Below are 13,396 nucleotides of genomic sequence, written 5' to 3' on the forward strand. Positions count from 1 at the left end.
ACTCTCTAATAATCAGAGAACTACAAATTAAAACAACTTTGAGGTAGTAATTTATACCATCAAATTAGCCAAAATAATTTTAAAATTATTTAAATCTAATGTTAACAGGACCAAGGGTACATAAATACTCTATTTATTGTAAAACTATAAATTTAGGCAATGTTTTGATGGAAAAATTCCAGCAACATCAAGTTATAAAATTGATTATACCTTTGACCCAATGATACCATTATTGGGACTACAGTCTAAAGATATCATTAAAAGAAAAAAAAGACCTATCTATACAGCAATACTCATAACTTCTAAATTTGTAATAAAAAATTGAAAGCAGCCTTTGGATTATAAATTTAGAGCTGGAAGAGGTCTTTGACATCTTCCAATCCAATACTCTCTTTTTACAGATGAGAAACTTAAGGCTCAGAAAGGCTGTGACTTGTTCGGGTTCACATAGGTAGAAATCAGCTAAGTGTTCCAAATCCAGGTCCTCTGACTCAAAACTCAACATTCTTTCTACTGCATCCTACTGTTTAAGTTTAATGATTGGGGAATGCCCAAATAAATGGTGGCATAACAATATAGTGGAATGCTATTGTGCCATTAAAAAGGAATGTAATGTACTGCCCCTGGAGGTAGTGAGTTCCCCTTCATTGGAGCTCATCAAACATAAATTGGATGACCACTGAAACAGCATTGGGTTTGGGCCATGAGTGGCTGCTTCTCTTCCAGTCTGGACAAGATAACAATACTTGAAAAAAAAAGTAATAAGTATTTTAAATAAAGGCAGTATTTAATGTATTTGTTAAACCACAGGAATTGAAACTATATTGTTATTTAGTGGGGGGTGGGGGAAAGAGTGTCCTTTGGTTCTCCTTGATCCATTTTCTCTTTGCCTTGAATGAGATTCTTGTAAGTTATTGGGCAGTACTTTCGATAAAGATTTTCTGCCAATGTGTTGCTCCCTCTAATCACAGCTTTCTTCTCCTGGTTCATGTAGTTCCATAAATGCAAGGCATAAGAGTCATTGAAACTTGGTTCTATATCCCAAACTTCATAGTAACGTTTCCATTTCAGATATGCAATGGGATAAAACCGCTGGGGATGTAAAAAGGATAAGTTTGGACACCTGAGGTCTTTTACCTCACGAAAATCTGTAAGATTACATGATAGCCGCAGCATTCTTGTCATTAATCCAGGACCCTGGTTGCCCCAAATTTTCCCATTATAGTGCTCAATAAAATTTTCCATACAGTCCCAAATGAAAGAGTGATGATGGTGGAACCCAAAAACCCCATTGCTAGAGAATTTAGAAGTCTGTGCTGCCAGAAAATTATCCTCTGGAACGGGTCTGATGGAAATTATGTCAGTGTCCATGTAGATCCCACCATATCTCCAGATGAAAGCAAGCCTACAAGCATCTGAGCTGATGTGGATCCAGTTCTTTTCCACACTGGAATTGATCTGCAGGGATAGATAGAAATGAGTCTTCTGAAAAAACCAAAGCTAAAATTTTTAGTAAAAACAAATTACCAGGCTCAGAGTGCCATTATTACAATGGCAACTTTCAAAGAACCAAAGAATCAAAAGAAAATAATTTTATATTTGAAAAGATCATCTCATCCAAACCTTTCATTGAAGGAACTAGGCCTATGTAATTTATCCAAGAAGAGATGACCTACAGTTGTTGTTGTTTATCCTTCATTTACGAAGAGGACCAATGGCATCACAAGCTTAATGCCTTGACTTGCACTCGAATTGGATTTAAGTGAGGCAGAGCTGTGCAAAGTTATCAATCTCACTCTCTCCTCCAGAGTTGTCGGAGTCCAGTGGTGAGACAAAGGTCAGGATGACTGGTGATGGCCCACGACTAAATTAAGGTCTTTCCCAGTTCTTAGTTTGTCTGTGAAAATGCATTAGACCCTGGAGTCACCAGCAGTTGGCAGAACCTATGAGATCTATGTTTGTGAACTAGGAAAAGCTGTAATGCAATTGGAGAGAGCATGAATCCTTTCCATCCTCAGATGTCATCTCTATCAAAACACTTGTTTTGAAATGACATTTGGTAACATGTACTTCTCTCAGCTGTTTAGCCAGGCTGTATCTCTGAAACTGCGAGACTTCATACAACCCCTTGCTCTGAGGTTGTCATCATATTATAGGTACAAATGGCCAATGTTTTTGTTGCTTCTTCTAGACCTACCCCGAGGAAACAATGTAAGCTCTCTTAACCTGTTTCCTCATGTAAAAATGATATAGAAACCTGTAATACCTACTTCAAAGGTTGTTTTAAATCTTAACTAACATGATAAAGCACTTTGCACATTTTAGAACTACATATAAATGTCTGCTATTATCATGTTCACTCCTCTCAATTTTATTCATGGTAGTTGTGGGGATGGCAACAGTAGTTCAAGGGACAACTAGGTGGTGCAATGACTGAAGTCCTGGACTCAGACACCTGAGTTTAAATTTTGCCTCAGACACTAACTGTGTGACACTGGGCAAATCATTTAACCTCTCTCAGCCTCAGCGTTCTCATCTGTAAATTGGGGACAATAATAGCACCTACCTCCCAAAGGAAAGAGAATATGTAAAGCACTCTGCAAACCTTAAAGTGCTCTAAAAATTATCATTACTCATACTATTGTTAAATCCTGGAATCCAAGAAAATGGTAAGCCTGAAATTCAGTATTGTAATTTATAGCTATGTCCTATTGGAATGTGTATGGACAATATTGTTTGGCAAATGAGTAATTTAATTGAAATTTCACTTATTTATCATGCACTACTAGTAGCAAAGAGAGATTCAAATTCCTAAGTTCCCTTAGCATGAAGAATTTCTTAGTCATTTCATAGTCTGACCTGATACCATGTAGCATTAACCCTTGATACTTCCTAAATTTGTCTTATGTAAATTATTTCTAAGATACAAATATATCGTCCTCAAGATGGAAAAAAATAAACAACAACAACAACAACCAAAAAAGAAAGGTTAGAGTTACAAGACATCTCACTGGCCTGAGAGAGATATAGAAATTCTTTCCAGATTCTAGCAGTCATAAAAAAATAAATCCAGTTTTTAAAAAAATGAGACTAAAAGAAAACAAACTAAAGAAAAGAACAGTTTTAGAAATATCTTTTGTAGCAAGTGACAAGATATTTGCCCCCTTTTCTTCCCTTTCCCATTTGAGTAACAGAAAAAATAAATCCTGCCTACCACATAGAATATACATGATGATAGACAGGGTCAGTAACAGAAAGGAGTTGAAGAAGGAAAGAGAGAGAGCAGGGTTTTCTCCCCTCATCTTACACCAGATCAATGACATGGAAAGATTGCAGGACTCTATAAAGATTTACTAGGACCAAGAAATAAAGAGATAGGGTGATTATACTGCAGAGCCATTAGGAGTGGCAGAAAGGAGAAGGAAAGGAAAATTGAAAGAAAGGGCATAAAAGGGAGAAAGAGAGAGAGAGAGAGAGAGAGAGAGAGAGAAGAGGGAGGAGAGAGAGGAGGGAGAGTGAAGAAAGGAGAAGAGAAGAGGAGTGAAGCAGAGACAGAAAGAAATAAAGACAGTGAGGAAAAGATGGAAAAAAGAGGGAAGGAGGAGAGAAAAAGAGGGAGCGAGAGAGAAAAGAAAGAAAAGGAGAGAGTTGGAAAGAAAGACGAAAGGAGAGAGAAAGAGGAGAGAGAAAGAGAAGGAAAGAAGACAGAGACAAAGAGAAGGAAGAGGGAGAAGAGAGAGGAAGAAGGGAGGATGAGGGAGGGAGAGGAGAAGAGAAGGAATGAAGGAGAGAAACAGAGATATAAAGAGAAAGTGAGGAAAAGGTGGAGAAAAAGAGGGAGAGACAGAGAGATAGATACAGAGACAGAGAAAAAGACGGAGAGAGAGAAATTTTCCCTTATCTCTCCCTTTTCTCTATCCTCAAGCACTAGGAAATAGAGAGCAACCATCCTATATAGGACTTATGAGGAAGAGACAGTCACAGGGAGATTTGGGGCAGTACCTCAAGCACCTCCAGAAGACGTGTAAGTGTAATGAGAGACTAGCAAATAAGGGCTCAGTTGTGGGAGCAATCATTTCCAGTGAATCAACTTCTGGAAGTGCCTAATGATGTGGAATGAAGGGGCCTTACTCTCCATTTTGAAGTATACGTAGGTATTTTTGACTGTTTCTAGCCCATTAATTTCATGATGAAGAAATGAGCTTTGGGGGGCAGCTAGGTGGCACAGTGGATAGAGCTCGGGCCTTGGAGTCAGGAGGACCTGAGTTCAAATCCAGTCTCAGACACTTGACACTTACTAGCTGTGTGACCCTGGGCAAGTCACTTAACCCCAATTGCCCCATCCAAAAAGAAAAGAAAAGAAAAGAAAAGAGCTTTCAATTGTCTGCTCAGTCAAAACTGAGTGTGCATTCAAAAAGCACTAAACAGCTAGGGCAAGCCTGTCTCTTGCTGGTGATGTTTGTGGCAAGGACAGTTATAAGCCTATAAGTGGAAAGAGAGGCAGCAACAGTCATAAGAATGGTTTTCTGTTAGCAGTTGCTTATCTCCCCAGCCAAGACCCACATATTGCCACAAAAGAACATGGCACCCCTGTTTCTTTGCCTCTTTGTGTTTGCTTACTCTTTCCTACCTTTAAATGAAGGCACATTGGAGAGAGGACAGATGAGGTCATGACCTTGTGAGATCTAAAAAGGTACGGTAATGGGAGTCCAGACTAGAGTATGCCACCGGTGCAGCCCCAAGGAGCCACTTGCATCACCAAGCCAACCAGCAAATCAAAACAGCAACTGAGACACTGTTTTCTGGAGCAACTTTGCTATATGCATTTAAAAGTAAACTTGGCTAGGCAAATGCTTTATTGCAAATGCTTTAAATCTGAGCCCATTCTCTCCAGGGACCGAGCTGGCAGAGGGGAGAATATGTGCTCGGTTCAAAGGGATGTGTGTACTTCTGTTCTTGCTACATCTTCTTCAGCAACTATCCCTATGTTTGAAAAGCTTTTTGGTGTTAATTTGTTAAATGATACTGGAGTACTAATCACTGGTTCAATCAATCATGAGTGGGATACTAAAAGTAACTAGTGATTGATACTGGAAAGGATGCCACAGAGAAGGTTCAAGAAGATGACATTAGAAAGATGGACCCAACACCACAGGGGCAGCCCTATAAACCAGAGGGAAAGATGTAGCCTTGCTCAGGGATCAGCCAGAGGAGGAAAAAATCCCCCCAAAATGTCTCTGGGTCCAAAGAGAGAGAGTCTTTGACACAAGACTTTTATTTTGTTTTTTACCTGTTGAACACTTACTTGAGTATACCACGAGAAAAGGGGTGTCTCTTGCAGCAATGTTTCCATAACAAGAGGGAAAAAGAAGACATTCTCAATTGCTGACAAGAGGGAGAAGCCCGGGTAGCTAGCATTTAATGGCAAATGGGTAGAATTATTATCCAGTCCTTTCATTAAAAAAATAATAGACCTTTCTGGATATATTCTAGCTGCAGACTCAACAGCACATGAAACTAAGGGAGAAGGTTCCAGGCGATTAGTGGTCTCCAGGAATACAATGTTTCTTCTATGTCTCAAAATGTCCTCAGGTTTCATCATGGCCTTGTATGCAGGTGTGCAGGAAAAGAAGCATCTGGGTTTCAGCGTCATTTCATACAGGAATCCACAAGTGAACAGAAAAAAGATTGAAAGGGAGATCTGGAACTCCTTCAGCATTGTTTTTTCTTCATAGATCTTTTTCTTTAAAATGAGAAAACAAATTGGAAAAAAATGAAAATTATTTTAGGTACTGGCCTAGAAACCATTAACATCTCAATCATCCGAGAGGCAGCATGGAGGAATGGGTAGCGTATAGGACTTAAAGTCAGGAAGACTAGGGCTAAAATCCTGCCATACAAGGTCTGTGTGCAACACAGGAAGGAGAGGGAAAGGAAAGAGTGGAAAGAAAGAGAGAGAGAGAGAGAGAGAGAGAGAGAGAGAGAGAGAGACCTTAAGCAAATCACTTAACCTAACCCTTGGTTTACCCATCTATAAAATGAAGGGGTCTACTAGACAACTTCTAAGGTACCTTCTAGCTATAAATCTATGTTCCTATGCTCTAATACTCTCCCAAGAGAGAGCATTACATATTTGTAAATCCACAAAGTTTCTAATTTATTCAATGAAGTAAAGAAATTCACACATTAGAATTCTTTAAAGTCCTTTTGCTGAAGAATTATTTACAGCTGTTGAATAATCACTAACTGTAAGCATGAGTTCATTAAGAACAGGTCTTATTTATGGAAGAAAAGTTAATGAATTGTTTCTGTCTTTATTTCTTTTCAACTAGTTATGTAATGGATAGAGCACTAAACGTGGAATCAGGAAAACCTGAGTTCAAATCTAGCCCCAGATACTTACCTCTGTGGCCCTGGGCAGTCACTTAATTTCTATTTGCCTCAGTCTCCTCAACTACAAAATAAAGACAATAATAGCACCTATTCCCAGGGTTGCTGTGAGGATCAAATGAGATAATATTTATAAAAGTGCTTAGCATAGTGTCCAGCACATAGTAGGCATTATATAAATGTTTATTCCTTCCCCCTTTCCCTTCCACTTTCCTTCCCCTCTTTAACTGCTGTACTATACTCCAAGGAAATCATTGACAAGATAGCATTTATTGCATTGTCTGTGAACAGAAAATGCTAGAGCCAAAAGTATTATGGAATGGGTGAGTAAATTAAGATATATCAATGTCATATAATATTAATATACTGTAAGGAGCCACAGATATGAAGAATTCAGGGAAACATGGGAAGACTCTTATGAGGTGATACAACATGAAGAAAGTAGAGCCAAAGGGGCAGCTAGGTGGCATGGTGGACAGAGCTCCGGCCTTGGAGTTAGGAGGACCTGAGTTCAAATCTGGTCTCAGACCAGACACTTGACACTTACTAGCTGTGTGACATTGGACAAGTGACTTAATCCCAATTGTCTTGCCCCCCCCAAAAAAGAATAAGTGAGTCAAGGGATGGTCTCTTTAATAAAAAAAAAAATCAAAAAATGGGGGCAGCTAGGTGGCGCAGTGGATAGAGCACCGGTCCTGAAGTCAGGAGGACCTGAGTTCAAATCTGGCCTCAGACCAAACACTTGACACGTATTAGCTGTGTGACCCTGGGCAAGACACTTAACCCCAATTGCCTGAAAAAAAAAAGAGCCAAAAGAATATCATCTTCTTTAGGACAGGAACAATTTCATTTTTGCTTTTCTATCTCAGTGCATATTACTATAACTCGCACATAAGTTCTCAATTTTCATCAAATGTAATTGAGGACAATACACATAATGATCCCAACAGTATAAATAAAGTCATCATTGAGATGCAACAAAATTCCAGTCAAATACAAACCATACCATACTGTCCAAGTTAACGGACATATCTCTCCTTTTTTAACAGTCGATAAATTATCTGTTTTCAGGGAATATATTGGGGAAGGGGAAGAATGGAAAAGGGTAAGGAATTTGGTGTTTGGGTAGACTTTTAGAAGTGTCTATAGTATCAAAATAAATTATATCAATCATTTTTAAAGTTTATGTACCTCAAAGAATGACAAATATGAGAATTCAGAAAAGCACAGGAAGAATTATATGAAAACAAAGCAGAGTGAAGAAAGAAGAGTCAAAAGAAAAATATTACATTGACTATAACAATACAAGCAAAGGCAACACCAAAAAGAAACAAAACTAAAATAAAAGACAATGGACAGTGTTGGTGCCAAATGGTTAAATTGAAAACATATATTCTTCTTTTCCCATAACAACTGGTAAACTACAAAACTGAAAAGTAACTTGAACCATCAGTTATAATTATTTCATTATCACTGGTTCTGTGTAGTTATTACTAGGTAAGATATCGGGAGTAAGTATTTGGGGATTTGAGGAGAAGTGTCTATTGCATAAAATCAGAATATATCAGTACATTTTAAAAGGAAAACCACCACTTAAGAAACCTGATCAATGCAATTACCAACCATGATTCCAGAGGCCCAGTAATAAATAATACTACCCACTTCCTGATAGATGAGAAAACTAAGACAAATAGGGTCAAGTAATTTGGCTAGGGTCAAACAGCTAGGTAGTGTCTGAAGCCAGATTTAAACTTAGGAAGAGGAATCTTCCTGACTCTGGGCCCAGTGCTCCATCCACTGTGCCACCTAGTTACCCTATATGGGGATGGGGTGCATCTCCTCATGTTAAGTATTACCTTATTGAATATCCTTGTTACGTCAGAGCTAAGTAAACTTCCTTGTGTTAACTATTCAATGAACTGTAAGTTCCTCATTTCACCCCAGCCTCAAATCTGAACTAACAAGGTGTCAGTCTCAGTCAGACCTGACCCAGAAATAAACATTCAAAGGATATGGATGAGCATTTCTCGAAAGAAGAATTGTATACTATTAACAAACCATATGGTTCCAAAGAGGAAGTAAAAAATATATGTTTGAATGAATATGTATGTATATATATGTGTGTATATCTGTGTATGTATATATACATAGATATGTGTTTGTGTATGGGTGTATGCATACACACCTTCCTCTCTTTGCAGAGCTAGGGAATGACAGGTACAGAACACTGCCTGTATATTAAGACTCACTTGCTATGTTTGTTTAGTTTTACTAAATTGCTTCTTTTCTCTATTATTCTTGCGAAAGATGGTTCTCTGGGTAAAAGGAAAAAGAGAAGGAAAGATATATATCTCTATAGAGACAGAAAGAAAAAAAAAAGAGGTGATTTTTTTTTCATTTTTAAACAACTATTTGAAAGATTGTCCCAAATTACTAAAAATCAGAAATACAAATCAAAACAATTCTGAGGCTTCACCTCACTTCCAATACTGGCAAAAATAACAAAAGATAGGAATAATCAAGGTCAGAAGAGTTGCATGAATACCAGCACATTAATATACTGTTGGTGGAGCTAGAAATGTCAGTGCATCCTACAAAAGCAATGTTGAATTATGCTTTTAAAGAAGAAAAGTGCTTAGAATATCACTTTGACCCAAAGATTCTTCTCTTATGAATACAACCCAAGGAGGTCAAAGATGGAAAGAAGGTCCTATGCCCTAACCAAAATACATAGAGAACACTTTTCGTAGCATCAAAGAACTGGAAAGAAACTTGATTGTCAGCAACTGGGAAATTACTAAATAAATAAATAATGGAATGTTGCTATGCCATGTGTGATAACTATGAAGAATTCAGAGAAGCACAGGAAAACTTAAACAAACAAACTGAAGTAAACAGAACCAAGAATACATATATATGATTATAAATATGTAAGGAGAAAGAGAAAAGGAGAGAAAGGAAAAGAAGGGAAACGAAGAAAAAGAAACAAAACATGATGTAATTAGAATTATTTAGTTTGGTCCTGAAAAAGAGATGAGAAAAGACAAAATCCTCCATTCTTTGCAGAGATTTATGAGGATTATGGATATGTTGTTAATTGACGTGTTGCTAAGTTTTGCTGAACTGCTTTTCCCATTCTTTTTCACTCTTTGTTTTAAAAGATGCATCACTAAGTAAAGAAAGAAGAAGAGATATTTTCAAAAATAAAAATTATATAAAAACAAAGTGTATATTATATACATATTTAATTTTAAAAGGAATAAAACGAAGACTATTTTGCACAAAGCACATAGAAAAGTTCTCACAATTCCTTTTTAGGGTTGGGCTATGGAATCATGTTTTAAAGAACAGATAGAAAAAATAACCCAAAGTCAACCTATCCCTAATCATGAATTACTATCAGCCTCTTATTAGCTAGAAAACTGACATAATATCCTAGTGGTAAAAGAGCTATGAAATAGTCTTTCCAAATCCAGCTGCCAAAAGTCTAGCACCATTTCCTAAAAGAAGAAATAAGAGGCAGCTAGGTGGTACAGTGGACAGAGCACCAGCCCTGGAGTCAGGAGGACCCGAGTTCAAATTTGGCCTCAGACACTTTTAATTATGTGACCCTGGGCAAGTCACTTAATCCCAATTGCCTCAAAGAAAAGAAAAGAAAAGAAAAAACTAAAAGAAGGAATAAGTTCATCTTCAGACAGAGCTGAATAGCAGTGAACTTGTGCTTCTTCCCCATTCCACACACACACACCAGAGGAGCCCCACCATAAGACTGCAAGTCACAGGGAAAGTACAGGTCTCTGCTGGGGTTGGTGGAAAGGGGGTTCCCACTAGAAAGAGAAAGGAACTCGACTTTTATAGGTTTATTGTCTTAGAAAATCCTTTTTGTGCTCTTTTTTTTGTATAAATAAAACCTCTTTTCTGTTTGATATCTTGTGATCCTGACTGCTTATAAAAAGAGATAATATTCAGTCTTAGGATCACATCCTGAGGGTAATCACCATTCAGAGAACTGGGAGTATTTATTCTAGAGAGACTTGGGACTAGCATGATAGCAGTCTTCAAATATTTGGACAGTTATCATTAGAAGGATTCACCATATTCTGCTTGGCACTAGAAAATAGAATCATAACCAATGGGTGTAAGTTATGGGGAGGTGGGTTTCAGTTCAATAGAATGAAGTACTTCCTAGTAATTAGAGTTGCCCAAAAATGGGATATGCTACCTTAGAAGGCAGCAAGTTCCCCAGCAGTAGAAATCCTCAAGCGAAAAATGCAAGTCCACTTGTTGTGGATACTGCAAAGAGGAGCCATGCATAGACTGGGTAGAAGTTGAACTGGATAATTCCTAAAGTCCTTTCTAACTCTGAAGTTTTATAATGTTACTGTTTGAAGTATAATAGATTGGAAAGAGTCCTGGACTTGTATTCAAGAGATCTGTATTTGAATTCTGCCTTTGACACTAGCAGTGGAACCCAGGACAAGTTGTCTGAGCTTCAGTTCTTCATCTATAAAAGAGAAATAATAATACTTGCTCTTCTTACCTCACAGAGTTGTAGGGAAAGTGCTTTATAAACTTTAAAGTGTTATATGAATGTGAGATATTAGTCTTGTCTAGGAAAATTTACCAAAGACAGTAAGATGCAAGATGGCAGTCATTGTTTTCTTTCCAGCATGATTGTTATGAAATCTTACCAACTTATCTTTCAAGAGAACAGGAAGAAAATTATCTTTTCTGCATTGCTGGTGTGATAGAACCAGTTAAAATCCTGTTTAATTTTCTATAGCAAAAGATACTGTAAATTTAAGATACTCTCCTACCACTTGGTGGCAGCATTCCTTTATTGAAAGGGCAATTACAGTTAAAAGAAATCTGAAAAGAGGAAACTGCCAATCTTCACAATGGAAATTGGGACAGCTGGGCATAAGGGATGTTCATTTAACATTGTTGAAATAAATTAAACAACTTTCCTTGTTCTGTTGCAAGGTCAATCTTTCTCTATGGACCTGGGTAATTTTATGCTTTCCCCACTATTAAATTTTTTTTTAATTAAAAAAATCTTTCAAGTTTGGTCTCTTTTTTATTTCTGTCAGGTCTCCAACCCATGTTATAAAAAGTGTAACTTGTTGGAAGTAATAAGAATGAAAGAATAAATACTAGCCAGTGGTGTTACTATTGGTCATTAATTGGAAGCCTTTTTCTTTTTTTTTTCCAGTAAAAAAGACTAAGAGAAACAGGTGAAGATATCTTATCACATACTTGGGGCAATAGTTTTCCTTTAAAATGTCTAAACAAAAATAAAATAATATAATATAAAATACCTAAATAGTATCACCTTCTAATTCAGTTCAACAAAGATTCATTAAGCCCTCACTCTGTGTAAGACGCTGAGTAATAAGAGCTGTTCAAAAATTGAACTATTATCACGTGATATCACCAGATATTTTTGAGCAATTTTTTTTTGAGGGACATCACAGAGGGCACTACTCTATTAGGACAGGGCTTGGACTCAGTAGCCTTCTAAGCCACTTTCTAGATTTAAGATTCTATTGCCAAACTTCATTGATTGACTAAGTCATAGCAAAGGCTGGGAGCCTTTTGCAATATTATGAGACTCTTCTTTTATCTTCAATATTTTTTCTAATTTTAGAATTCTCATCCAAAAGCTCCATATGCTCATGGATTTAGAGTTGGAAGGAACTTTTGAAGTCATCTAGTCCAATTGTCGTATTTTACAAATGAGGAAATTGAGGCCTCTGTTTTTTCAAGGCCACACAGATAATAAATAGCAAAATTTGAACTCAGATTCTGTTGCTCCACATCCAATACCTTTTGCTCTGTACCATGTTGCCATGACTACTCTAAAATTCTACAATATCTCAAACAGACACCTATAATTAATCATGTAGGTGGAGCCTGTTGCAGAGGTTTTATTACTAAATTCAGCCTGGTATATTTGGTATCAAACAAGAATGAAGGAGGAGAAGAAATAGAGACTGGGGATATATTATGGGAAAGAAAGAAGGGCTAAAGAGATACATGTATAACATGAAAATAAGATAGAATATACATAAAAGAAAATTCTGATATTAGACTCTCTTTTTGAAGCTACATTGTTTTGACGTATCTCCCTAACTTCTTTTAAATATTAGAGAATTATAGCATAATAATAAGAATTATTATTATTATATTACACAATATAATAATAATAATGTACAAAACTTACTGAGGTACTTTTGTAATAAGCAGATATCATTTCACTAAACAATAGCAAAGGCTGATAACAAGGTACAAATCTTTGCATTTGATGGTGCCTCTGAAACAAGTAAGATCCAAAAGGGCCTCCTTGGGGAACATCCATATCAACTCAGCCAACAATACATTGACCAAGAAGTGTCAAATCAATGACTAAGCCAAACAGGTCTGCATGTCCCAAGGAAGGGCTCATTATATCTAATCAGGATCAGGTCATTGGAACCAGAAACTACAGCAGGGTCATCCTTCAGGTACCTGGAGTTAGAGATCAATGCACATTATTCAAGGAAATGGTGGCAAGCATGTAACAACATTTCAAGATCTAAAAATTTCGCATTTCCAAAATATCTGGCAGGACATAACCTGGTGGCTAAAATTAAACTTTGGAAGCGTGCTATTTTTCATGGGCTGATGGATGGCAAATACCCATACTTAAAATACAGAACTCAAAATATCTTGAAGAGCTCAACCAATAAACTGTACTGGATCTGAATCATATACACAAATGCTGCTCACAGTCACTCAAATATAATATTGATTCATGAAAATGTAAGAATAATGCTTTTAATTATTGGCTAAAATGTTAAACACTCATAATCTCCGAGGGATATGAGGAAAAAACTTTCAAAATATAAGGACTTAGTTGAAGAGATCAATACCATGTGGGAACAGGATAAGGTTCATACCATCACTTTTGTCTATCCTGTCTACTACTGGAGTTTTAGTGGGGATCCTTCCAGTGAACCTACAGAGG

General features: G+C 37.0%; 1 protein-coding gene across 1 annotated transcript in view; it reads right to left on the minus strand.

Moving 5' to 3' along the window:
- Positions 1-285: 285 nt before the first annotated feature.
- Positions 286-13,396, minus strand: part of A4GNT (alpha-1,4-N-acetylglucosaminyltransferase) — a 29,654-nt gene continuing 16,543 nt past the window's right edge. The window contains exons 2-3 of the mRNA XM_027845313.1: positions 5,306-5,743; positions 286-1,458 (exon numbers count right to left, since the gene is read on the minus strand). Coding sequence (XP_027701114.1) covers positions 832-1,458; positions 5,306-5,719 — 1,041 coding nt within the window. The 5' untranslated portion in view covers positions 5,720-5,743 and the 3' untranslated portion in view covers positions 286-831. The remainder of the gene's footprint in view (positions 1,459-5,305; positions 5,744-13,396) is intronic.

This window comes from Vombatus ursinus, unplaced genomic scaffold, assembly GCF_900497805.2.
Source record: "Vombatus ursinus unplaced genomic scaffold, bare-nosed wombat genome assembly UNPS02014959.1, whole genome shotgun sequence".
In the NCBI taxonomy this organism is placed as follows: domain Eukaryota; kingdom Metazoa; phylum Chordata; class Mammalia; order Diprotodontia; family Vombatidae; genus Vombatus; species Vombatus ursinus.